Below are 27,042 nucleotides of genomic sequence, written 5' to 3' on the forward strand. Positions count from 1 at the left end.
AAAGGAAGATCAAAACATTTATCAATCATTATTAATTGATAGACTCGTTCTAAATTGAAAAAATTTTTAAGAAAATAAAATAAATGACATTTTTACTGAAATAGAAAAAACTTACTACAAAATGGAAATTTGTATAAGATGCACCAAAATAGGAATTACTAAAAATCATTTAACAAACAAAAACAGAATTAGAAATTTGAATTTAGAAATTTCTGAAACGGATGAAGCTCGATTAAAAACTGAAATTAATTGTTTTAAACCTTAAATAATTGCAATTTCTGCCCACGTAGTTCTCATACGGAACAAAATTTCCGTTGATCGTTTCTGTTTTGTTTTTTTTCTTTTAATTTTCAAGTCCCAAGAATGCATCAAAGTGCATCGACACTAGAGAATTATTATACTTTAATATTCCTATCAATGTCCTTGACCGTAAGAATGATAAAAATGCACGCTTGATGTCAAGAATCAATCACATGTTGTTAATTACATAATATCTTTTTCCGCGGATAAATAAGAGTTTTGTTGACTTGATGATTAAGTTGGAAAACAGTGCGTGAGAAACTGCTTAGAATGGATTTATGTCGTTATTGTGACGCCTATTACGACTTCTATTATTACCTTCGCTTTAGTAATCGTTTGAAATTTGAAAATCGAAAAGATAAGCATCAAAAGGCAAAACTTGTGAAACAAGAAGGTTTGCTTCATCATCTACTGCGCGCTACCGGCGACCCTATTCTACTCTCCTATCTCCTATCTTCCTCACTTCAGATGTAACCATTAGACGTGACACGTAACTAAGGACGACGCGTGGACACATTTATTCTATCAGATTACTAGTATAGGCTAATGGCAAAATACAAACTAATCCTATTATATTACAGCGTTGATTTGTTATCTTCGTTCCACGAAATACAAGGAAGCTAAAATAAACGCAAAGCAAACGAAAATATTAGACAAAAGAAGAAACAAATTGAAACTTAATCGGGGGTCATTCTCAAAATGTCTGCAATAATTGTAATATAAAAGCATGAACTTTGTAATTGATAAAAAATCTTATCTAATATTGATAAATTACACACATGGTACAAGGCATAGTACTTACGTTTTCTACGTTTCCTATGTTATCGACTTCTGTAGTTGGATCGTACCACCAACAGATTTCGAAATGAACACAAGAGGAAGTGAGATAAAAAATCAAATTACAGAAATTTTAGTATTTTTTAACGAAATGAAAGCTGTACAGACCAGAATTGAGCATCGATCGATTAATTTCATTGGAGTAACCAATCGATTAAGATTATTAAAATACGTAAGGATGTACCTCATTTATAAGTACACCGCAAATCCTCTGTTTTTTATTTTAAATTGTAATATATCATTTATTCAAAAAATAACTCGGCAAAAATGTATTTTCCACTCGAAATCAGTGTTATTAGATGCGCACCAGAACGAAGAAGGTACTTACTTATGTGGAACTATAAGAAGAACGCCAGCCATTAGCTCATATTATTTCCTATGTAATTAATAATTCTATTAATTACATAGTAAATAATATGACCCGGGTCTCACCGCGTGGAGGTTGCTGCGAATGGAGACCCGCCCTAGCCTCGCCCCGACCACCCTTCCTTTGGCGAGGAATTCGAATACCTAACTAAGGGAGAAGCTATCGAAAAGTTAAAAACGAGCTAGAAAAAGGAGCGTTCTTAAAAGAACTGCTCAATCAAGAGACGAATAACCTAACAAAATGTCAATACATGTGAGATGATACACATGTTTTCTAGAAACAAAATTGGAATGTGCAACCGCACGTACGAATCCTGATTATTAAAGTACCAATATGTACTTTATTATTAATTGTTCCTTCTTAATTATGACAGTGCCTAACCCAGACACTGAAGATCCAACCAGAAAAATGTGCAACTGCACGTATGGACTTTGCATATTAGAATACTAATATGTACCTTAATATTAATCATTCCCGCACTTAAATTTACGCACACGTTTCAGTAGTACTTAATATAACGCTGGAGAACGCTTATATCTACAATATACATTTCTACTTATATTCTAACGCAATCTGTGGAAACGAAGAAATATTTTCTTCTTGGTGTCTTCATCGATCCCACGATGTTTTTCTAAAACACACACTCGTATACAATAAATATAACCGACATGAAACAAAGAAATATGACAAGATATTTTCTTCTTGGTGTCCTCGTCACTCCCACGATGTTTTCCTGAAACAAAAACTCATATCCAATAAATATAACTCATATAAAACAGAGAAACGTGAAAAGATATTTTCTTCTTGGTGTCTTGATTAATCCCACGATGTTTCCCTGAAACATAAATCAGACAATAAATAAAATTGTATGAAATATTTCTCTAAGAGCGATCAAGATGGAATCCGTGTACCATTTTCAATTCCATTCTTCAATGATTATAGTATATTATTCTGTAACAAGAACTTGTTCAAAGGATTAACAGCTGAAATGAAAGTGTATTAATGAACACAGAAAAAAATACATAATTATACATCGTCAAGATAGACTAAGGGTAATCAAATTCTACTAAAAGTGATATTATGAAATTAATATTTGAACTAAAGTTTCCACGAGTAAAAATTCATATTAAAAAGTTTAAAAACATAAGTACTATGTAATTGAAATTAAATGAAAAGCTAAATTCGTCTCAATGTTAAGATAAATACGAAACAGATTGAAAATTGTATTCAATTGTTACAACAGATTTTAATTTTCGTTTCCTTTATGAAATAAACAATTTTTCAAGATCTATACATTGCAATAATTATATTTTACTGTATTCAAAACTAAATTAGGTTCATACAGAAAAAGCAATAGCGAACGAAAATGTCGATTCTACGCGGAAATGAACTCTCAATATGAAATATCGAATTGCAATTTGAATTACCCTTTTGGTACAAGCATTCTATTTCCCATCGATTAAAACAATGATCGCGAACAAACTTTGATTTATGCAAAGAATACAGAATATTTATAAAAAATCCACTATTTATAAATAACAATTAGGTTGAAAAGGTTATTATATCCCGTAAAAATGATCAACTCTAATAATGAATAATTGGTGATATATATATATATATATATATATATATATATATATATATATACATGAATCATGAATTTAATCTGTAACACAATTAATCACGATACAGCATTTTTAAATGCATCACAAAGCTGTGATAAAAATATATTCATAAAAATGACAGGTTTTAACACGTTCTGAAAAAGGAAATAATTGGTCTGTTTACCACAGTACTTTCAAGCAGTATTTTCATTGACAAACATATAAAGAATATGATATATTTCACATAGTTAGGGTATATTTTCCACTCATAAATTCAAAAAACAACCCGCGAGTGAATTTCTTTTGCAACGCTAATTTATAAAATAAAAAAGTACGCGAATGGTGCTTGTTATTCGTAAAATGAACCACGCAGGGTTCCTTTATTAATTAAATCGCGTGCACCCGTATTCAATCATGCGCAACACTAATTTTAATAAAGTAGCCGTTGAGCCATTCGAGGCTTTGCAGAATCCCAGCTTGCTTCTCGATGATCTTGGTACAGTGGCCAACGTTTTGGCCAGCTTTTGGGCATTGGATCGCAACTCTAATTAATCAAAAACGCGACAAGTCAAGATCGCAACGCTAATTTATAATAGAAAAATTCCAAACGCGATTTCTAACGATAAAAGCAACCGCGAATGGTAATTATTCGCAACACTACCCTGAAAAGCAAACGCGAAAAATAGTAATTCGCTACTCTACGAGCAATCGCGTTTACTAAAAATTCGCAACGCTATTTTTAAAGCAAACACCCGGTTCCTAGGTCTGCATAAAGACAATCGCGAATCGTATTTATTCGCAACACTGATATATCAACGCGATAAATATTTGTTCGCAACTCTACGAGCAAACGCGAACATTGTATATTATTCGCAACTCTAACTTTAATCAGGGGTTAATGGTACATGTGAATTCACATGTACTGGCCACAAAATATACTAACTACTTCTATTACTACAGTTAGGGTAGAATTTTGGCATTGAAAATATCGCAACTCTAAAGAAAAAATCGCACGATTGATCAAGATCGCAACGCTAATTTATAGTATGAAAATTGCAAACGCGGTTGATGTCCATCATATGTATACAAGAGTAAAAAAGCAACGCGAATCGTGATTGTTCGCAACACTACCCTGAAAAGGAAACGCGAAAAATGGTAATTCGCGACTCTACGAGCAATCGCGTTTATCAATAATTCGCAACGCTACTTTTAAAGCAAACTCCCGGTACCTAAGTTTGCATGAAAACAATCGCGAGATGGTAATTATTCGCAACACTACCCTGAAAAGGAAACGCGAAAAATAATAATTCGCAACTCTAAAAGCAAACGCGATTATTGGATATTCGCAACTCTATGTATATCATAACCGCGAGTTATGGGGAGGGATGGGTGGCATGTATGGTGCAATCATATACCATCAGGTACATGCATACGTGAGCCAACCAGAAAAATAAACTAACTACAACTACGGACGAGTTAAGTGACAAAGTAGTAAGAGGAATGACTTTCCATCCTCATCCGAGGATGAAGATGAAAAGCCATTTGTTGCAGCCCACTCTTGCGACAGTTTGTCAGGGCCTCTTCGGCTCATCGAGAGCCTTTTCTTTCTTCGGCGGTCCTGCCGATGCCTGAAACTTACGAAAGACCGGGCTCGAGATTTTGTGCAATACGTAGTCTTCCAACAATATACGAATTGTTGCAAGAGCATACGTGGTGAATCTCGAGCGGGACGAACGTTTCGAAAGGGACCTGATCGCGACCGCGAGCGCGAGAGAGCGACTTTAAGAGTCGCGCGATTCGAGGAGTTGAAAATAAAGCCGAAACAAACAGCACAAGTACACCGTTTGAATCAGCAACATTTCTACTCTCGAAATCGTAACTACAGGAACAGAACTGCCACGCGAAAACGCGCCTACCCGATCTATAACTAATGTGGACAGTCCTGCCCTGGCCCTACCTACTTACGTTTAAACACACACACCAGAGAATAAGTTACCTACCTACCTAACCCTATATTTAAAAAATTGCAAAACTCAATCAAACAAACACAAACACTCCACGGTTCTCATTCGGAATGTCCGGGCGCGACCTAAACTAGAGAGGACTCCCCGGGGTTCCTCCGACACCCGGACACAACCTCATTCATACTCTAATTGTGTACGTACCAGTTTTTGCAGTGGACTGACAAAGCTAGTGCCCATTGCGTACTTTTATTATTTATGTAAAACATTTTAATATATCTGATATAGTCTTCATTAAAATATACTCTATATGTATATGATTACATAAGATTGAAAAGCTAATACATTATGCATTTTACAATATTATTGACTAATATACAATACGAACAATTGCCAAGTAAATAACAACTATAAGTTTAATATTACTATTGTGATTGTTATGAATCTAATGTGAAAAAATTCTGTATCTGAATTGTAATAAACTTTTGAAACGATGCACTTCCACATCCTAACCACAAACACACATATGTGGACGGTACATCGTGCACGATACACTAGCATTGTCAGTCGCACGGATAAATTATTATTATAAATGTTACAAACTAAGTCATCGTGCCCCGTTGCCTTCGCTCGTGCAAATAACACTTGGGCATGTGCATGAACTTAGGCAACGAACACGGAAAAGTATCCTGAAAATCCTGACTAGAACAACTGGTTATTAGTAATTAACTAAACGGTATCTATTCTCAGTTAAAATGACTCGACTCGTTATATGTAATATATTGTATCAACAACAGAGTACGTTAATATCGAAAGATATTACTATTGAAGAAAAATTTGTGACTGAAATTTAATTGTTCAAAATGTAAGACTTTAATAAAGATTTCATGATAAAATAATTTACTTTGCAAATTGAAATAAATTTGTTAAATTATTATTAAAAATATTCAATTAACCTTGGTCGATTCTGTCGTCAAAGTAAATTTTTAAGAAAATAAAATTAACATGCATGTTCCTTTGAGTTGAAAATCGACCAGTCGCGAAACGCCTTCTTGCACATAAAATACATCGTATGATGTATTAATCGATAAAACGAATATTAAATAAATATATTAATGATGTAAGATATTTTACTCAATCGTACGATTAATATAATGTTTTCACATTATTATTTTTCACATATTCTACTCAATTATATAATTCAAATAAAGATAATAAACATATTTCATATATTGTATAAAAATTGTGTAATAATCATATTGTGTAATATTTATTGATAACATTAAAAAACGCGAGTGCAAGAAGACCCTAGCCTGCACTAACAAAATATAATTCATGGGTATTTTTCATACCCGCGGTCACTTAACTCGTCAAAAATACCAAGTATACAACTGGTCGGTCACCCGTGTTGATTCGGATCTTTCATCCTACAACATGGTTGGGGACCAGAGGAACACAAATAGCATGCGACTCACCAGTGATGATCTTGTGCCTCTGGGATGACTGGAAAATGATGCCGCTGCTGCCCGGTGGAAGTCATCAAAGCCCCCTGCATGCTCCTGCTATAAAGAATAAGAAAGCAATTACAATCTATTGTTAAAATTATAGAGATTTTTAATTAACAAATTTCAAAGTATAAATTTATACTTACGTTGTTCGCTCGTGGTCCACCGCCCGATACCCCCCCGCGGGTACTGCTGCTGGTTCCCAGGATCATGTTCAGAAACTGTAAGAAAACTGTAAGAAAACAATTAGAATCTATTATCAAAAGTGTAGAGATTTTTAATTAAAAATTTCAAAGTATAAATTTATACTTACATTGTTTGCTCGTGGAGCATCGGCCAATAAGTCCTCTTCGGTGATGCACCGACTCTAATTCCGGTAACGAGGAGTTTAAATTTCAAATTGAAAAAATAATTAATTTGATTGGAAAGTATTAAATTAGATTACCGCGACCGAAGATTGAAATCGGCGAACAAATGACTCTATTATCGCGATTCAGAAAACAAGGAGAGCCACGATGCTCTGGAAATAATATAATAATACTGCGTAAGAAACACTGCTTCTATTCTCGCGTTTGCCTAACACCGTGAACGATAACGTACTCGGGGTCACTTTGCCCCGAGAAACAAACTTGTTGCTACGCACGATCACTGAATCTACCGGCCGCATTGCGCGCGGCCAACAAATTGCCTGGAAAGAAAACAGCTGAAAAGAAAGGGACAGGAGATAAGAAACACAACAAGCACGCCTGTGCTTTGCCTATCGATTTTCTTTTTTCTTCTTACTAGAGCTCGTCAACGAAAACACTGTTTTACTTAGTAGGTACTGTTGTATACATAGTTTGTCCCGTACAAGATCAATGCCACGAAGGCGAAATATTCTCAATCAATGAGAATTTCAACGACAAAATATTATCTACGAAAATAATTACGTACAAGTAATTATTCAATTTATAAATATTATATCACTAAATTTCATAGTTAGAGTTGTAAGCATGATTATGTTTACTTCATCGAATGTGAGAATATCCGATAATTTTTATAAATATTCCGAAATTTGCAAAAATTAAAGTTCGTTAAATATTTATGCTTTAATAGCATATTCCAACTACGTGGTTTCTACGTTTTCTTAAACTTGCATCGAAATATATATGCAAATTGCAATTACAACAATTCATAAAGAGATATAAACGATCAATTAAATAAATAACACTCGGAAATATTAAATCGCGATCAGAATACAGTTAAATATAAACTATTCCAATCTACCGACGCCATTTCTGTATACTTCGATAGATATCGAAGCGGATAAAAAGTTTGTCAAAGATTTTCATAATTTATCTTAACAATGGCCGATTATAAAATTATTATCATGCTTGCAAGGAATAACGTAATAAAGAGATAAAAATATATAAATATTGATTATTTAGATTGTTATATTGATATATTGATTGTTTAGAAGTTACCAATATTCCCTCCAAAATTTGTCGACTCGTCTGCCATCTGTTATGGCGTCGTTTACGCGCCAATGAAATTTTCCATGGCGTCGAATTTCAATCAGAGACTGCAACAGAAATGAAATACAAATTAAATCATAATTAAACAATAGTTGATAATAATGAAGAAATATTAAAAGGTTAGAAAGACGTATGTACCTCGTTGGTCGCGAAACGTCGACACGTCTTGACAGGTTCCAACAAGCCTTATTATTTCTTAATTTCGAATTCCAATAAGAGACTGCAACAGAAACGAAATAACGATGCATTAAAGTACGCAAACGATTATTAGAATTAAGTAATGATTAAATCGAGACCGTATTGCAAGAGATCGTAAGTATGTAGTAATACGCGAGTAGTAATAGTGGAAGGATAAACAGGTTAGAAATACGCACCTCGGTCGCGAAACGCCGATACGTCCTGACACGTCTTGCCATGTTTATTTTCAAAGTAGGAATGATGGCCGTCCAGGCCGTCCGCTGTGCTCGGCAATGCTCGCGAATTAGGCGGCGGGGTGGGGGCAGCTCCGATGTCTCACGAAGCTTGCATTACGAATCCGAGCGCTGCCTCAGGTAGAAGCCGCGGATAGACTGATTTTAGCAAATTATTTACAACTTTAACTAGTCAAGGAATCGCGAATAATTCGTAGCTTTCAACTGGTATGCATTTACAGGCACTAACTGCTGCCTATCACACTAATTCAGTGAGTTTCTCAACTGACCGTTATCCATGAGAAGAGGCCGCTAAAAATCAGCTCCGAATTTTCAGGTCGGTATGGCAGTCAGATTGGAGACAGCCAGCCACCGAAAGTCCATGTAGGGTTTACTCGTTACATCCAATGCATTTTTTCGGCTCATGTCTTAGGGGCTCTAGAGCCCCATTATTATTTCGATGTCACTCGCGACGTTACCAACAGTTTACAAAAAACGATCATAGCGCTGATTGTGGTAGAATTTGAAATTACAGGAATTCTTTTGTTTTTTAACGGAATGAAATCTGTACTGCCCAGAATTGGGCATCGATCGATTAATGGAATTAATCGCTTATGGCGGTTGACTATTGAAGTATGTAATCGTTAATCAGTAGCACTCACGGTTAATATTATTAACTATAGTAATACCATAGTATAGTAAATTACTAGCAAACGTAACAAAGTTTGTAGCAAGAAAGTTCTCCTGGTTCGTTGTCAATTAGTATTAATTCCACGTAGACTCGACCGTGTCTATTCGATAATGCCTCCATCTGGCAAAGGAAACGAAGGACAACGCTTAACAGTGTTCGCTGTCCTATTTAACATAATCGCAGTATGCAAAAAAGAATACGGGATCTAACGAGAAAATCGTTTTTTCACTCCTTCATTAGTGCAACAATTAATGAATGCTCATTCGCTTATCTGATTTCATCGGATTCTCGCGTAATCTTCCTGTGGTCTTTAATTATAGCTCGTTGCACTTGCGGACTTTGAGAAAAAAACAACCAACCGCACGCATTGTTTATTCATCGATCGCGTGGACGATTGAATTTAAAGATGTTCGTGCAAACGAGGAATATAATTTACAGAATCTAGATAATTACTATCAGATTTTGTACCCGTAAATGAAAAGAATATTGTCTGGAGACAAGGTCAATGCTGGAGAAACAAAAATATGCTTATCCTTCGTTTACATGGCAGATTGGTTCCGTAATAGTCTCGTGTAAATTGAAACTAATGTTTCTAGAACCATTCTTTGCTTCCCACTACGAAATTAATAGTTTACCTTTCAACGTACATATTGCAATTACTTTTTTACCTAAACACTAAATATTCGAAACTTTATTAAAAACAATTTTCATTCGTTTGAATTAAAAGTTATTCGTGACATTTCCATTACTATTTTATTCGATCGTTCGATTCTCTTATCGAAGCTTGTTTCTTACATGCATTTTATTCTCCATAAATTTGATCAATGTACGGTAAATTTTCAAATTCCTCAACGTCGCATCTGTTTGCATTCCTTCGACCCTGTTAAATCGAAATCGTGCAATTTGAATATCGTGTAAATCCGTAAACATCGAGGGTTCTCAATCTTTTCAAATTTCCACAATGCTGAAACAAAACTTGATAAATTTCTTCGTATCGAAAATATGCGATTAGCAAAACATTATTACAAAGCGCACGTAATCCTATTCTATTTACGATAGAAAAACTAAAGGGAAAAAATAATTTCTTATTCAAATTGGAGATAATTCTATCTGCAGAATTAAAAACGACGATCACTGATATTTTTTTTATTGCAATATTTATTTATTTGGACCTGCACGAATCATAAAAATGGACGAAAAGAATAAATGAAAAATGACTGATGCCTGTGTCAGAAAATAAGACCCACAGCATAGAAGAATTCACCGTACAGAGTCGATGCAAAAAGAAAAGGTAAATCTTCAAATATGGAAAGTTTTGTGTTCGTATTTTTCAGAATGTTATAAATCTTCTGATGTTGACCAACATTTTGTTTTTCAAGAGTTCTTTGTCAAGTATCGGAAATGTAAGAAACTCTAGTGCAAAGGATTACATATACATATGTATGTATAGATAAGAAATGGAATTTAATAAATTAAAGAAATTGTGAGGAAAGTAATTCAAGTAATTTCTGGGAAATGGAAAAAGTTGTCGAGAAAATGTCGAGAACCTCGGTTATTCGATAATTTCGAACGGTACCTCCGAGGTCTTTAACCATGTGGAGAGGCTTCGCCTGGTTGCAACCTCGCGAGAATTCCCATGGCCCATCTTGCATTCAAATGTGTTGCCCGTATTTTTTTGTTTACACTTATCTCACGTACAGGATATTTTTACCTCCTGCGGTTGGTTCGCGTATATAAAGTCACTGGGGGATTCACCTTACACGCGCATACCAGCATTGCATCTTGAGGAAGCGAGGTCGGTTTTGACAAAGTTAGAACCGGTATCTCTCCGATTTCCGCTTTTAACCGTTTCCGTGAAAGCTGAACTCTCTCAGTGGAAAAACATCGTCCTCGTCGAACGGTCGATTTTATTCAAAAATCGCTCAACAACGCTCAAATATCGCCTAAATTATAACCAAAGATTCAGTGGAAATTGTGTCGTGAAAAATCGCCGTTGGTCGTGGAAGTTGGAATGAGTGGAATGAATAACTAAGAAATAATATTTCATAAATTGCAAAATAAATGCAAAAACTTTTCAATTTCAATTGTAAACTAAGAATTCGAAAACAAATCCAACAACTATTAAGTTTTCCAAGTGAAAAGAATGAATAGTAAAAGAAAAATTTCGTGAGATTTTTCGAAAAATTCCTTCCAATAACGATACGTTTATTTTCTACTTAGTTTTCTCACGAAATCGAATCGCACGATGAGAGTGATTTCGTTGCATTTTCTTATTTTCGTTGGTGTAATTTGTGCCGATGACAAAGTGAGATACGATGGGTATAAATTGTACAAGGTTTTTGTGGCGGACGATGCCCATCTCGAACTGTTGCAAACGATGCAAGACGGTGATGGTTACAATTTCTGGGCACAACCGAGAGTCAACTACACCGCGAACGTTATGATATCGCCAGAGAAGATTCAGGAATTCATGAAGATCGCAAACACGACGCGACTCGATCCACAATTGATGATGGACAACGTGCAAAATTACATCGACGATGAAAATCCTCGTCGTAACGTGAGGGGCACTTTCGACTGGCTGGGTTATCATCGATTGGACGAAGTAAGATAAGAAATATTTAACAATAACATTTACTTGTAGCATTAACAAAGCTTTGTGAGAAACCGACGAAATAATTTACATTAACTTCATGTTTGCCTTCATTTGCAATTTTAAACTAAAAGTTTATCATACTTTTACATAAATCGTGGAATCATACTATATTATACAACTACGATATCATATCATACTAGTATATGTAGTCAGCGATATGTTAATATGAGAATACATAAATAATATGATATTATTCATAGGAGGATAGGATCGATTCTAGGTGGCAAAATTATACGAAAATCAATAAGACCAATTTGTTGATGGAGGCTTCGTTAAAAAGTTATTAACGTTTCAAGTTCCGCCTGTAGAACGGGAATCTGCGAACAGCTGCGAACAGCTGCGTATCCAGTGTCTGCGAATCCAGACTGCATAAAATTGTAAGACTGTCGATACGTCGGTAAGTAGAGTTTTTCATGCTGAATGAGAACCACTATCACGCGCACTCCGCCGTTCTACAGGCGTAACTTTAAACGTTAATAACTATTTAAGAAAGCCTCGATCAACAAATTGGTATTTATTATCGACTTTTGTCTTATTTTGGCTCCTAGAATCTCCTATTAAAATTTTTCCTAGTGATGGCCGCGAACACTCTGCAAATATTTATGAGGGTACATACATACATACATACATACATACATACGTACGTACGAATAAAATGAAATGGCTCATTGTCGGTATAAATGAGTTTTTCCCTTCAGATTTATCGTTGGTTGGATTCTCTGGCAACTCAGCATCCAGAAATCGTGAAATCGATAACCGGCGGGAGCAGCTTTCAAGGACAAAGTATAAAAGGTGTGAAGCTGTCGTACAGAGAGGGAAATCCTGGCGTGTTCGTCGAAGGTGGAATTCACGCCAGGGAATGGATATCGCCAGCCGTCGTAACGTACATTCTGAACGAATTGATACTTAGCGACGATCCTCGTGTCAGATACATGGCAGAGTCTTACGACTGGTACATCTTTCCGATATTCAATCCGGATGGTTACGAGTACACGCACACCACGGTAAAGAAATCTTTAAAAAGAACCTTGAACGCATTTAGATTGTAAATTCTCAAGCCCCTGTTGTTCCATTTTCGATATTGTCCAGTAGATTTAAATTAAAATAAATCTAGATAGAAATCTCGATTCTTGATTGCTCACGTAATCGTTTAATCTCTAATCGAGAAGGTTTAATTTGTATACAAACAGATAAAAACTGTACACGAACGTGACCAAATAATATTCGTCGATAAGTTGTACCAAATTTACCGATCGCTGATAAAATAATCTTATATGAGTTTTACTTATATGTATGTATCGAGTTCTTATTAGTTTTATCTCGGGACAATGACTGTCGTTTGTTATCTATGTATATGTAATTAGTCAAGAAATTTCAATCAACCGCAAACTACGTAAGTAAGTACATTCTCGTACGATTGCCTGATAAATACCAACGCAATAGGTGATAATTGTCTGGAAAAACTATCGATAAAGCTTACTTGTTCGATAAAAAGAAAATCACAGTGCGAAGTAAGTACTTACACGATTTTATGTTTAGAATCGTCTCTGGCGAAAAACGAGACGACCGACCGGAAGGGGATGCTTTGGTGCCGATCCAAACAGAAACTGGAACTTTCACTGGGCAGGTGCTGTAATACTCATTATTAATGCATTCTAGATAATATCAGGCATTTTGAAACTTGAATCTGTTAACATTCACCTATCCATTATATTATCAATAAATATCAGATTTCCAATACCAGATTACAGCCCCAGATCATTTCAGACTCACCGCCAAAGGACCCCGCACAGATACATATACATATGTAGGTACTGTGTATTAGAAAATGGCCCACGATTAAATTAGCTGAACTTTTGATATGATATAATTCATAATATCTTGATGAAAAGTTCCAATGGGCCCCGTTTAACTCGTAAATTGAACAGTTTCCGAGATTAGGGGGATCAAAAGTGAATAATAGTGCTTCTTGTTCTAGACTAGCACGTTTGAGCATATTTCAGTGTAAGAAGCACTCTTGTCACCCTGACATTTATCGAGTTTTCACACTATTATTGATCGTTTCAGAGGGTGGTACAAGCAGATATCCGTGCAGCGAAATATACGCCGGCGATAAACCGTTCTCCGAAACGGAAACAAGAACCATGTCCCAGTACATCGGCAGCATCCATGAGAAGATATTCGCCTACATAGCGTTCCATAGTTACAGTCAATTGTTGCTAATCCCTTACGGCCATACCAGCCAAAAGGTCTCCAACTACAACGATCTGTTACAAATAGGAAACTATTCCGCGAACGTGCTGTCAAAGAGATACGGAACGAAATACAAAGTCGGAAATATCGTCGATGTTATATGTGAGTAGATCATTCGCGCTTGAATAGCGAATAATTTAAATAAGCGAAGGTTGGCGTTTGCTATTCGATTCGACGTGCAACAGCAAGGTTGCAACATCCAGCTGAGACAAATTCCAATTCGTTTGGCTCGATTTTAATTTAAAATTGAAAAAATCTAACATCGAATCGTAGTAGAAACTGAAATTTCTAAAATAAATAATTAATCTTGAATAAAAATAATTAATGGTAAAATTAATAATATTAAATTATTTATCGAAGAAGCTATTAATGATAATAATAATAATGAATGACCTGCTTATACATATACGTATTTGCAGTTGATCGAATAGATAATGTTTATAGTCGAATAATATTTCTAATTCTTTCAATTATTACTATAAAATTAATTAAAAGTATAGGAAGTCCTATACTTTTCAATAAAATTAAATTTGTGATTTTTGTAGACATTGCATCCGGAGGATCAATGGATTGGGTACGAGGAACCTACAAAACTCCAATAACATTTACTTATGAACTTCGAGACACAGGAAGGTATGGTTTTATTCTACCAGCAAATCAAATTATACCAACTGCAGAGGAAACCCTGGATTCTTTGGTCGCCATGTTCGAACAAGCTGCGAAACTCGGCTATGGAGAATCGAAAACCATAGTTATTTAAATATAATTAATTTTACACATATTTCAAATTATCAGCTTTTAAATACACGTACTATTTATGCAATTAAATACACGAACTTTTTTTCTTACCTAATAATAAATAGCAAAATACTGAACGTTATACTGACGTTCGTCATCGACAGACGTTTAATTACAAACATACGTTTCATTACAACGTGTCGGTTTCTATGTATTCTTTAACGTTTTGCCTTATCTCGATCTCTTAGATATTCGCCAAAATACATTGTATAGGCTCTGAAGAGTATCGGTTGTTATCGCGATCTTGATTTCTCCCATGCGTTTGAACAAACAGTATGTTTCCACGTATAATCGGATAACTGAAATACGCGGCCATTATTCTTATCTACTATTGTACGTCGAGGCAGAAAAGGCCAGAAAAATTAGTAATGTAGTTTTCAGATTAGCATGAAATTTGGAATATTCAAGTTTTCGAGAGCGTAGATCATTAATCTACGATATCAGGATTTGAAATGTGAAAATGCCCTGAAAAGTCCTTGAAAATCGAGAATATGACGAGATCATGCGTCAGAATACCGACGGACAATGTTAATAAAGTTGCATCGAGGAACGAGACTGAAATCTGATGTTTGCAATCAGGGTTCGAGGGGAGCGTCGAGTACCCCGGAATTAAAAGTCGTCTGCAATTGATTGTGAAACTAATTGTAAGACAACGCGTCGACAAAGCTTACTGGCGTAAGCTCGGATAGATAATTCGTTCGAATCAAGTGCGATAAGATGGATTTAGAGCCAATGATCGTGTCTGTTAATTGATCAGTGATATGATTTTTGAATAACGATCCACCAGAAATGATCGTTGGTGCCGTGTGCAGATGAAGCGTTTAAATACAACCAAGAAAATACCAACAACGCATTCTTCTTTCGTGACCGCGAAGGGTAAGATAATCATTGTGTTCTCGGATTATATTAAACGTATTAATAAACTGTGCTTGTATTCTTGTTTCTCGCGGCTCAGATTTCCAATAACCTACACAATAATCGAAACAGTACAGTTCGATTACAATCTCTTATTTTCAAATGATATTCTAATTGTTGATCGTGTTGATCATTCTTCAGGAGCAGCATCATGTGGAAGGTAATTCTCGTCGCCCTGTTCGCTTTCGCGACAGCCGAAAAGGTCAGATATGATAACTACAAGGTGTTTCGTGTGATTCCTCGTACGGAAGAGGAAGTACAAACTGTACGCGACTTGGATACCGTATCTGACTCGGTAAGCGTATAAATTACATTCTACTCTGAATACCAATATGTTCAATTCGAAGTGTATAGTACCTATACGTTACTTTCCATTATCCTGCTATTCGAATCTATTTTGGTGTCTTTCGATTCAGTCGTGCTGAATCTGTTCTAATTATGTATGTACCTCACATTTCATCGATTCTGTCAAAATACTCAATCGTTTCTTTCTTTCTTTCAATTGATATTTTCAATTGACAGTACTCCTTCTGGAGGGAACCAAACGCCGCTGATGGCTCTGCCGACGTGATGGTGGCGCCCCACAAGGTCCCAGAGTTCACCGAGATGATGGAGAATTTGGGAATCACGTACGAGATCTTCGTCCCTAACGTTCAAAGCTTGATCGACAACGAAAAGTCAGAAGTGGAGACCCAGGCTGGGTTCGATCTGAACAACTACCACAATCTCGATGAGATCTACTCTTACCTGGACAGTTTGGCCAAGGCACACCCAGGCAAAGTCCAAGTGATCGTAGGTGGAAAGACGTACGAGGGTCGTCAGATCAAGGGAGTGAAGCTGTCGTTCGGCAGCAACAAGCCTGGAGTCGTAATCGAGGCTGGAATACACGCTAGGGAATGGATCGGACCTGCCGCCATGCTCTACATGATCAACGAGATGCTGAACAGCAAACAAGCCGACGTTCGATCGCTCGCAGAGTCCCATGACTGGTACATCTTCCCCGTCACGAATCCCGATGGCTACGTCTACACACACACCAACGTAAGTCGATACAGAGATTTCGTTGTTAAGGACAGTTAATCCGTGTCTTTTGCGTTTCAGAACCGTATGTGGAGGAAGACCCGCAAACCTTACGGAGTTCTTTGCTCCGGCGCTGACCCTAACAGGAACTGGGGCTACAAATGGATGGGTAAGTTTAACCTCCTGTTAAACGCGTCGCGTCGCGTCCCGTCGTTTCAGTTTATTTTCACATTTCTCGCGAAGGAGCTTTTCTTCCAATATTTTTCTCACCAGGTACTTACTATCCAATTCGAAAAAGTAACAAACTTATTATATAACAACTTTCTTCGTGTAAAAGTTTCTACAAATGATAGGGAAGACCAACCATCTAGATAAATATTATGTTTTTTTTTTCATTTTCAGAAGGTGGTTCCAGCAACAACCCGTGCGCAGATACCTACGCCGGAAGCTCAGCTTTCTCCGACGTTGAAACAAAATCCTTCTCAGACTACCTCCGATCGATTTCCAGCAAATTCTCCACTTACCTCGCTTTCCACAGTTACTCTCAGCTTCTGATGTTCCCCTACGGACACACCAAGCAGCATTTGGAAAATTACGACGACTCTGTAAGCAAAACAATCGGACCAAAGTATTAGAAAAGTAATAGGAATTCTTCGAAACTGTAAAAAGTTAATTACATATTATTAGAATCTATGGAACGTTGCGTTCAATTTATTCCTCAAACGCGTATAAATATGTTCTCCTCTTATCAGGAAAGTGTTGCGCGAATCAGACTTTATCCAAATTCCTGATTGCGTCGATCGTTCGTTAATCGATACTTTGTTTCAGTTAAAAATTGGCACCAAGACTATTCAGGCTTTGGCAACACGATACGGAACGCAGTACAAGACTGGAAATATTGCTGAAACGATTTGTAAGTAGAATCAAGTTTCTCGAAAAATATAAATTTTCTTTCGAAATATTGTTCACGTTTGAAATTTAAAGAGTTATCTAAACTAAAGAGGAAATTAAACAATTTAGAGTGTTTCTAAAGAGAGTTTCCATTAAAGTACACATCTTATTTTCATGGTATTGCAAGATAGTTAAGTTTAGTAAAACCATAGTAAACAGCCACTAATCTAATGATCCACTTCAACAGTTTTTTTAGTCCTATTCCTATCCACTTACTGTCAGAAAGATTGAAAGGATCGTTGTTCGCATCATTTGTTATTTATTTGTTTCAGACGTCGCCAGCGGAAGTTCAATGGACTGGGTAAAGGGAACCTTTCACACGCCTGTCACTTTTACCTACGAGTTGCGCGATACTGGTCGTTATGGTTTCTTGCTGCCAGCTAACCAAATTGCGCCCACTGCCCTGGAAACTCTCGACTCTTTGGTCGGTTTGTTCAAAGAAGCGAAAGCAAGCGGTTACAATTAAAGATACGTCGAATAAATGGATTATTCAAACGAACGGAATAAACGCATAAAATATTTAATGCGACGATAAATATATGTATGTATCTATCATTTCATTAGAGCAATAAAATTTCCTCATTTTTTTCAAGTATTTATATTGTCGTTTTCTTTTCTGTCCTTGGCGTTCCTTGATACACGATAACCTTATTACTATACATATAGAAATATTATAGCATCAGGAACAAAGTATCGGTTTCATTCTACGCTGTTTGCGTAGATACATTAAATGTTTCTACAACATTCTTATTTTTCCTTTTTACTACGATAATAAAATACTGTACAATCTCACGTCGCGAATAAAGGATAGAGATTTTAAACGGATAATACATATGTATATTCGTATTCCTAAAAAATATATTTACCGAATTATTCTTATTCTAATGTACGTATGTATGTATGTATGTATGTATGTATGTATGTAATATGTAGAATGTAGTTTTATAATTATGATTGGGTCTATAATCTAATTTGTTAAACGACCAGCGATTTTGCCATCGCCTTTAACTCCTTCCTTGAAACCTTTCCGGAATGTGTGTGCGGAAGACTCGGTAGAAACTTTACTCCACCGCGTAGTTTACAATGATCCATCAAAGTAGTTGCCACCTTGTTAATTAATTCTTGCGCTGTCACCTGGTAAATAAATGAATAATCATCGAGCAATCGTTGTCCGAACAATCAGTCGATCTTTAGGAAATTTTAATGCTAATGATAAAAAAGGTATCTTCTATATGTATTATGTATAATATTACTACCAAGAGTTTTCTAAGGTAATACTTATGGCATAAAATGCCAACATTTTCTAATAATCAAATCCCAGGAACGAATAATGTCCTACTCTGATTCAGGTCAGCAAGCCGTGACATACCAAGTAATATTATTGTATAATACTTGTTCGAGCATACCTCCTTATTGGGTACTTTGCTGACAAACGCAACAGGGTGCTCGTCATCTACTGGATGAGGAATACTAACAACTGCGGCTTCCAGAACGCCCGGATGCGACTGTAACAGATCCTCGATTTCAGTCGGTGCTATTTGATGTCCTCGAAATTTAATAATTTCTTTCAATCTGTCGACAATGAACAACTCCCCGCCTTCGTTGTAGTAAGCGAGGTCGCCCGAATGCAACCACCCTGAAATCAAAGTTTTTAAATAGGAAATTATTATTGAAAACGGTTGATTTGAAATTTTCATTGGGATATTTATTTATAAATTAATATAATTATTTTTTTAATTTTAACAAAAAAGTGTAGTTTGTAATAGGTTGAATGTTATTACTTGTATTTATTGGAACAGTTATACGACGTATTTGACATCTACTGTTGCAAACTAAGGACGAATAGGGTAATAATGATCGCTTCGATAAATTTACTTTTAATAAATACTTTCGACACGATAATATCTAGGTTTTTACGCGATAACAGATTATTAAAATATTCATTTGTATTTCTTTGAAAGTACATAATTGAAAATTTTTTATACCCCACACTCACCATCTTGATCAATTATGTTTTTAGTAGCTTCGGGATTCCTGTAATATCCCGTCATCATTAAGGGTGTCTTTGCGCAAAGCTCTCCGGTCTCATTCGGGCCCAGGATCTTTCCCGTATCAGGATCAATGATTTTTATTTCACAGTTTGATTTTACAACGCCGCAAGAACCGCTCGTACTATTTACCATTTGAGCAGAAACCAACCCACCCAGTTCCGTCATACCTAACACGAGGTAATTGGTATTCATTAGATAAGGTTTCTCTAATGACCGGGGGGCATCGAACCAATAAAATTAATTCATAGAAACATTGACTTTGTTTCTATTCAAGTTATTTTTGCTTTTCGGTAATTCCTAATCAATTATTAATTAACGTAAAAGTAAAGTGACTCGATCGTATCAAGAGAGGGAGTTGATTCGAGCAATCTTTCCAAGCGTAGATTTTTAGCGTTGTAAAGTTTACCGTATGCTTGCAGAACCGTCGCATGCTGCAGATGTTTTCTCAACACATCTTGAGATTCCTGCTTCAAGACAGAACCACCGACAAGAATAACCTTTATGGACGATAGATCGTAGTTTTGCAGGTCGTGGAATCGTATAACTCGATTGGCCATGCTGGTGCTCAACAATAACCACTCGACCTACACCATATAATGATCACAAAATGAAAAAACAATTTGTAATTTATATAATTATTCCAACAAGGAGAGTCTTTTATTGGATTTCGTTCAGTGGTAGAGCTTGAAAAACTGAAACTAATAATATCCGGGTTTGAAGGTAGACGCCTTTTATAGTTTCCGAAATATTTATTTAACGTTAACACGATTGATATATGGTATCGTAGAATTATTTTAAGTTGAGCTCTGAGAGGTATGCAGTTACAGCACTCACTCGTGCTATGCTCCGTCCTTTGCCTATGCATTCTTTTCAAAAATAAGAAATAAGAAAAAATAAGGACCACCCTAACCCACCTCCACAACAAACGAAGATATATGTATATAGTATGTATGTACCTTATATTTCTCGATCATTTCGCAGGCTGTTTTCTCATCGAAATCCGGAGGGATGATCTTCTTGGTGACGCACGTAATAGATACACAGCTAAGTAACGTGCCACTGACCCAGTATAAAGAACTGAACCACATCGGTCTTTGGGAGTGAATTTTTAAACTCCCTTCCGACAGCAAAACGTTGAGCAGAGCCCGATGTGGAAGTTGCGTGCCCTTCGGCATCCCTGTTGTCCCGGAAGAGTAAAGGATCACCGCTGTTTCACCAAGATTATCGATTTCCACGCACTGGAAATTCTCCACCGTCGATTTACTGTGGCCCTTCATCAGATCCGCGAAAGACGTCGTGCCGGGGTAGTTGCCAAACGTCACCACTTTAGTATGGAAAACTTCGATTTTCGACGCCTCTAACGTCACGCCGACCGATTGCTCGTTCGCGAAAATAATTTTCGGTTTCGTCAACGTCATGAAATGACGAGCTAGATCTGAAAACATCCATAATTACAGAGTTGTTACAATTGTAAATACAACCGTGGACTCCGTTTCATGTTAGAGGCGTTGTGTTTGTTACGTAAATCCGAAGAATCAACTGATGCAAGTAAGCACTTGTTTATCGAGTTGTCATTAAACGAACCACTCTTTTTCTGCATTTAGATAACCATTATATTTATCATTATTTTAACGATACGTATTGGACAAAATGGAAATTACATTAAAAGTTAAAAGCCAGAGAAAGATTAATATCTAATTCGAATCTTTGAATGAAAACCGAAATTTGAAGAATATCTTGATCTCGCTTTCCAACGAACCCTCGTGAAATAGATAATTGCCCGAGGATATCATAAATGAAATACTTACGAGTGTTCATTTCGTAGTCCCATGGATTGAAAGCAGCCCCTATGAACAATGCAGCTAAGCAGGGTGTGAAACTGTCACGGTGATTGTGCGTGGAAACCGCAACAACATCGCCCTTCCCTATCCCTTGTTTCTGCATCCAGAGCGCGCATTTTATTGCACGATCGAGCATCTCCCCAAAAGTCTCCTCGACCCCCGTAAAAGTCTCCAGCTGAAGCATTCAATTGTTCTGGATGACTTTTGTAATTTCCAACGTTTCTCATATGTAAATAGAATTTAATACAGCAGAGATCCTCGGGGAGATAATTAGTTTAATATATTCTCCTGTCCGAACTTTTTACTATTTACAAATATCAAATTCAAATAGTAGATTCTAGTAGGGATCTTTGATATATTTTTTATTTATTAACAAAATTAAAGACCTTAGGCTCTCCATTCGAGCCCATAGATTCGGTTACAATATACATATGTGTACGGTAATAAATATGTAGTAATTTCTATTTATCAACGAATTTAAAGATCATTAGTTTCTATTGAAATCCGCCAATCCATATTAATAATAATAATAGTAACTAAATTGCAGTTTTTCAGTCAAAGTCTTAAAATACCTTATACACATAATAGCTTAGTAGCTAATCGTTGGAAAATCTAGGTTAAAATCTCACTTATACGGGACTATTCCTACCTAATTATTTATGTATAATAAAACGGTACATTTTCTAAATTAGCACCTTAACTGTGCACAAAACTCCAAAACGCTGATAACAAAAAGGACTGTGTGAGTGTTTTTATAAATTGTATTAATGCAACTGTGGCGGCTTCTTATCGTATGGAGGGATCGAGTAAGTGAGAAAAGAATGGCCAAAGAGAAAGAAAAGAAAGATGGGAGATGGTAAACGAGAAAATAAAAATGTGAAAAATGATCTTTGAAGCGAAGAAAGTTTTCTTTTCCTATTATTATGGACAATATACCAAGTTCTACTGTAACTAATGTTCTCATCACGGACACTATAAGATACTGAGAAAACCATTCAAGCATAGATTTTTTCCAGTTTTTGCATAGTAATTTGAATAAATAGAAAGGCATAAAAAACTCACTCAATAATTACAGTGTCACAGATGAAACATTTGTAAACAAACACTAATAAACAGGTAGATACGCGTTTTTCTGCTCTTTCTGAGTATATGGAATAGGTACACGTCCTTGATCGTTAGAGAAAGGCAAATCCAACCTTATTTTATAGAGCAACGTTTCAATCTCGTACCACATTGTAAGTTAGTAAAATGTCACCCTTTTAAGTATTCGTTAGAATATGATAAGGAACCTCTTAAAAAACAAATATGATATTTATAATATAAATATACAAATATTCTGTATTTTGTAAATGAACAAAAATGATCGAAATTTGATTTTCTATCTTACACAGAGTGAGTTACATGACTTTAAATATAATTATTAAGGTAGCTAACTCGATTTTTTTGGAAAATGGACTTGCGCCATTTGAAAAATAAACGGTTCATATGTATATGGACATACATATATGGGTGTCATGGCAGTCAAAGTGTTAACATTGAGCTAAAAATCTTAAAATAGAATAAATTTAACAATAAATTAGTCAGGAGTGAAAAAAGTAACGACGTTATTTCTTAGTAAATTTTTATGTTTTCTCAAAATCGGAAACTTGTAGCCCAGGTGGGTTATCTCTCCTACATAAAAGTCGTAACAAAATAAATCTTATGCCGGTGAAAAGAAATGTTTTTTGTTCGTTCCCGATGGCAATTAATCAGGAAGTGAACCAGGGCCGAGAATCGGGTATATTCATTGGCAGCGAGAAGACCGACAAAGGCAGGATTACACTGGTAAGTACTTATTAATCCAGCCGCGACGCGTCGCAACGCGCCTTGTCACAGAAGAAGAATGTCGAGGTCCATTGCGATAGCAGAAGAAAAGTCATATCAATGATTTAAATAATGCCTACACAATTTTAACTTTGATTATCTATTTTTTCATGTTTCTTTTTAATTTCAGGGGCCTAAAGAAAGATAAAAATTAAAAATTTTCTAACATTCAACAGACAATTCGTATATTCATTTACATGCAAAACTTCTTCTCATTCAACTATAAACGTATCATGTAATAATCTGTTGTTTCTTGAAAACGTTTCAACATTTTTTCATTCACAAGTTCGATTCTCTTTCGATTTCCGAGTCTTTTTTTCGTATTGATAATATCAGATTGCAATGTAACCTTGTGATAAATGACAGAGCAATAACGCGTTCGACCTTACACGGTCATTATTATTGACAGTATTCGCGTCCATCCGTCAATACATACTGGCATTCCAATGTCAGAATGGCTGTGAATACTTACGCTTGAATACCGCATCATTCTTTAATCGCCTTTCATCAGTCTCAGCCTTACATATTCAACAATACATTAATGAATTTTTTGAACTCATGGATTCATCAAATCAATAATTGGTACATAAAATGTATATGTATAATCCGAATTAATATATACAAAATTTATTATTTTTAATTAATAAATAGTTGTATTCCTCTAAACGATTTAATTAAAAAATAAATAGATCGTTGGCTTTTGAGAAAACTGTTAATTCGATGAGCAGTATTTGAACCCACGAAGTAAACTCTGAGTATTGGACTTTACTTGGATTCGTAACATTAATTCGTATGTAAAACTCCTTAACTCCTTTCTTTTATTATTAAAAAAACTTCATTAAACTTAAAACGTATATTTGTTTCTACACGTATGATAGAAAATTACTGTGACTGTGCTTAACTCTTGAAAAGAAACCTATCCAAACTCGCTGAAACTCTAACTGTTCGTTCACGATTCACTAGGTATGTACATACATATGTAAGTACATCAGTCTGTTGTGAGGCGCTTTTTGCGCTGCTTGCGAAATACACGCGTTCAATTATTTAAAGACGTATGATTACATGTAACCATGCGTTACGCAAAACCACAACTTTCATACAGCAAACAGAGTGAACGATTAATCGTCACAAGTTTTTCTTTGAAAGCAATTTGTCGAGACAGGTTCCGATCTGAGAAAGTGATCGTAACACTTTCAGTTTCCGACCTTCGAGAAAAGAAAGTATTGCGATCAAGGACAAAAGAAGATATATTTTTTCCACAAAGAAACACCCTTCAAAGAGCCTTCAAAACTTAATATTTAGTTATTTAATAAATTAACGTTAATTACATCGAACAACTTTGTAAAAAAATATTCAAAATTATTTAATTAGCTCCGTTTTTGGTACTAAAAAAGAATACTAAACTTAATTTATTATTAAACATCAATTTATTTCTTCCCTCGTTTAACGAAAATTTAAGGAAATGAGAATTATTAAATTATTAATTGGAAATTATTAAATGCTCTTACGACGATCTATTTTATCTGTCAATAAATCCAAACTTATTTTATCTCACTTATTTCTATCGATGTATTCGAACGATAAAGTGTATTCGTGTCTTAATTGGTTTGTATTGTTCAAACATAAATAGCAATTGTATCGATTTTGTTTTGAAAAAAAAATAGAAAAATATATTATGTATTGTCCAGAGACGAAAAGTTTACTCGTCAGTCTGATTATTTCTAGTATAATCTCCTTTCTACGGACACACCTTCCTGAATTATACAGGAAGGAGATTATACTATAACTAATCAGACACGCTACAAACAACTTCTTCGCTTTTATGTGACAGTGGAACGTTCAAATGCGACCACCATACTAATTTTATTACATTAATTTATGTTTTAAACATAAATATTAACAAAAACTTTAAATCGTTCGCTAACTATTAACTTTCTAACATTATGAATTTTAACTCAAAGAATTATTTATTTAAAAAAAAATAATATTTGTTGGAAAAAAAATGAAAAAAAACTCTGTACCCGGTTAGCTTCACAGCGTTACAAGCGAGACGTAGACAAACATTCCAGCGAATACGGTAAATAACATGTAAAGTGATATAATACATTATAAAGTCAAGAGTTTACTATTAGCATATTGTTTTACTAAAAATATCTATTTTTCAAATATTATATTACTTGAAAAGCGGCTAACACTCCACTTTTACACCACTAAATGTAATTTCCTGGAAAAAAAACTTGTACGATAATAGGTAAGCGAAAGAATGATAGTCTTTGAGAAATATACCATCTATAATTTAGACGACTGTAAGAAGTTTAGAAAATTTTTTTGAAAAATTTTATAACTACCCCAGAGAAGATAATATAGGAAAGTGCTTTTATCAAGTAGGATTTTTCTATTACACCGTGAGAAATTGTTCGACGTACCTGGCCGACGAAATCCGGGTGTTTCTGCATCACATCGAACATCGCTTTCCCAACGTTGGTGTAATTGATTACGCACGGAACTATTTTCCCTTTCAGCACGTTGTTCTCGATGATGAAAGGGAGATCCCCCTGGGAGCAATAACGAACATGGTTTAAGACCAACTTGAAATACTTTAAATTGGAAATAAAATGAAAACACAACGTTCAGGAGGATCTTACATTTTGCTGTGTATTTCCAGCGACCATGTTGAACGGAAAGGAGACGGGTAGTAAAGAATCTTGGACGCGATGTTTAGCACGTTGCAGGCGATGGAAAACTGACTGATTACGGCTAACGCTGTCTCTCGAACGAGTGCACGGAAAATGCTATGGCAAACGCTTCCTTCTTATTGTGTTTCCATACTACCTCCCCACCCCTCTCCATAGGTATCGGCGGTAAAACGCAGGCAAAAGCACATTACAACCACTGCATTTCATGACTCGTTCGAAGCTTTCATAATACATAGTAGTTATTAGTTCTGAATTGATTCAGATCTATCTATACATATAATTAGACAATAAAAGGTCGAAATAAAAACATACTATGTACCATATGTATATCTATCGCTATTGTTAGATAGGGTGTTTCTTATAATCTTGTTACGTTTCGTGTCTCACGATGATAAAAACTGTTCGCGTAATTACATATGTAATTCTCTAAGAATAATTCACTGTCATTCACGATCCATGGAATTACACGACTGAAATTTTTGAGACATTCTTATTTATTGTTGCGTAACAGTATCTTTATTTCTAATATAAATACATACTGTTATTTGTAATCGTTACGAAATATTTAACCCTTCGAAAAAAGTAACACTCGTTAAATGCGAAATAATTTCGACGAATCGGCCATAAAATACGTAGGGAAGATTTTAATTACGAAAGTGATACGACCATCCGGAAGTTTGATGAAAAATTGCTATGTAAGAAAGTGCGTCATCTTAGAAAGATGACTTGCAAATTTTCAATTGCAGGCTAACGCAGATGTTTAACGAAGGTTGCATTTTATCCTCAACCCGTAACTAGGACGTCGACGA

At 35.5% G+C, this 27,042-nt stretch overlaps 3 protein-coding genes across 8 annotated transcripts; 2 read left to right on the forward strand and 1 right to left on the reverse strand.

Moving 5' to 3' along the window:
* The first annotated feature begins 11,390 nt into the window (after positions 1–11,390).
* On the forward strand, positions 11,391–14,858 carry LOC122402686 (zinc carboxypeptidase-like). Its single transcript, XM_043405675.1, has 5 exons — positions 11,391–11,794; positions 12,544–12,849; positions 13,385–13,472; positions 13,913–14,200; positions 14,644–14,858. The coding sequence occupies exons 1-5, from the start codon at positions 11,435–11,437 to the stop codon at positions 14,856–14,858; spliced, it is 1,257 nt and encodes a 418-aa protein (XP_043261610.1). The 5' UTR covers positions 11,391–11,434.
* An 831-nt stretch (positions 14,859–15,689) lies between these two features.
* On the forward strand, positions 15,690–18,363 carry LOC122402674 (zinc carboxypeptidase-like). The gene is made up of 7 exons (XM_043405662.1): positions 15,690–15,772; positions 15,953–16,106; positions 16,334–16,852; positions 16,913–17,000; positions 17,234–17,436; positions 17,660–17,744; positions 18,055–18,363. The coding sequence occupies exons 2-7, from the start codon at positions 15,963–15,965 to the stop codon at positions 18,246–18,248; spliced, it is 1,233 nt and encodes a 410-aa protein (XP_043261597.1). The 5' UTR covers positions 15,690–15,772; positions 15,953–15,962; the 3' UTR covers positions 18,249–18,363.
* Positions 18,364–18,388: 25 nt separating this feature from the next.
* LOC122402673 (4-coumarate--CoA ligase 1-like) lies at positions 18,389–26,315 on the reverse strand. Of its 6 annotated transcripts, none has more exons than XM_043405657.1 (8): positions 26,183–26,315; positions 25,964–26,092; positions 21,642–21,849; positions 20,790–21,268; positions 20,240–20,417; positions 19,779–20,000; positions 19,258–19,418; positions 18,389–18,916 (listed from the first exon to the last, which is right to left on the reverse strand). In XM_043405657.1, the coding sequence occupies exons 1-8, from the start codon at positions 26,207–26,209 to the stop codon at positions 18,758–18,760; spliced, it is 1,563 nt and encodes a 520-aa protein (XP_043261592.1). In that variant the 5' UTR covers positions 26,210–26,315; the 3' UTR covers positions 18,389–18,757. The 6 variants fall into 6 exon arrangements, with proteins under 6 accessions (XP_043261592.1, XP_043261591.1, XP_043261594.1 ...); XM_043405656.1 differs by having other exon boundaries at positions 18,392–18,916; positions 19,189–19,418; XM_043405659.1 differs by lacking the exons at positions 25,964–26,092; positions 26,183–26,315 and adding an exon at positions 22,737–22,848 and having other exon boundaries at positions 18,393–18,916; positions 19,189–19,418.
* Positions 26,316–27,042: the final 727 nt, after the last annotated feature.

The sequence above is a fragment of the Colletes gigas genome, unplaced genomic scaffold (assembly GCF_013123115.1).
Source record: "Colletes gigas isolate AHSC1104 unplaced genomic scaffold, ASM1312311v1 Colletes_gigas_Sc00038, whole genome shotgun sequence".
Taxonomy (NCBI): domain Eukaryota; kingdom Metazoa; phylum Arthropoda; class Insecta; order Hymenoptera; family Colletidae; genus Colletes; species Colletes gigas.

Excerpts from the sequence above, each read along its gene's own strand:
- LOC122402686 (XM_043405675.1), top strand. The coding sequence starts at position 11,435 with ATGAGAGTGATTTCGTTGCATTTTCTTATTTTCGTTGGTGTAATTTGT. Across the intron at positions 13,473-13,912 it reads CTGGAACTTTCACTGGGCAG|AGGGTGGTACAAGCAGATAT; the intron begins GTGCTGTAATAC and ends TGATCGTTTCAG. Across the intron at positions 14,201-14,643 it reads AAATATCGTCGATGTTATAT|ACATTGCATCCGGAGGATCA; the intron begins GTGAGTAGATCA and ends TGATTTTTGTAG.
- LOC122402674 (XM_043405662.1), top strand. The coding sequence starts at position 15,963 with ATGTGGAAGGTAATTCTCGTCGCCCTGTTCGCTTTCGCGACAGCCGAA. Across the intron at positions 17,001-17,233 it reads CTGGGGCTACAAATGGATGG|AAGGTGGTTCCAGCAACAAC; the intron begins GTAAGTTTAACC and ends TTTCATTTTCAG. Across the intron at positions 17,745-18,054 it reads AAATATTGCTGAAACGATTT|ACGTCGCCAGCGGAAGTTCA; the intron begins GTAAGTAGAATC and ends TATTTGTTTCAG.
- LOC122402673 (XM_043405656.1), bottom strand. The coding sequence starts at position 26,209 with ATGGTCGCTGGAAATACACAGCAAAAT. Across the intron at positions 21,269-21,641 it reads GGACTACGAAATGAACACTC|ATCTAGCTCGTCATTTCATG; the intron begins GTAAGTATTTCA and ends GGATGTTTTCAG. Across the intron at positions 20,418-20,789 it reads AAATGATCGAGAAATATAAG|GTCGAGTGGTTATTGTTGAG; the intron begins GTACATACATAC and ends TATATGGTGTAG.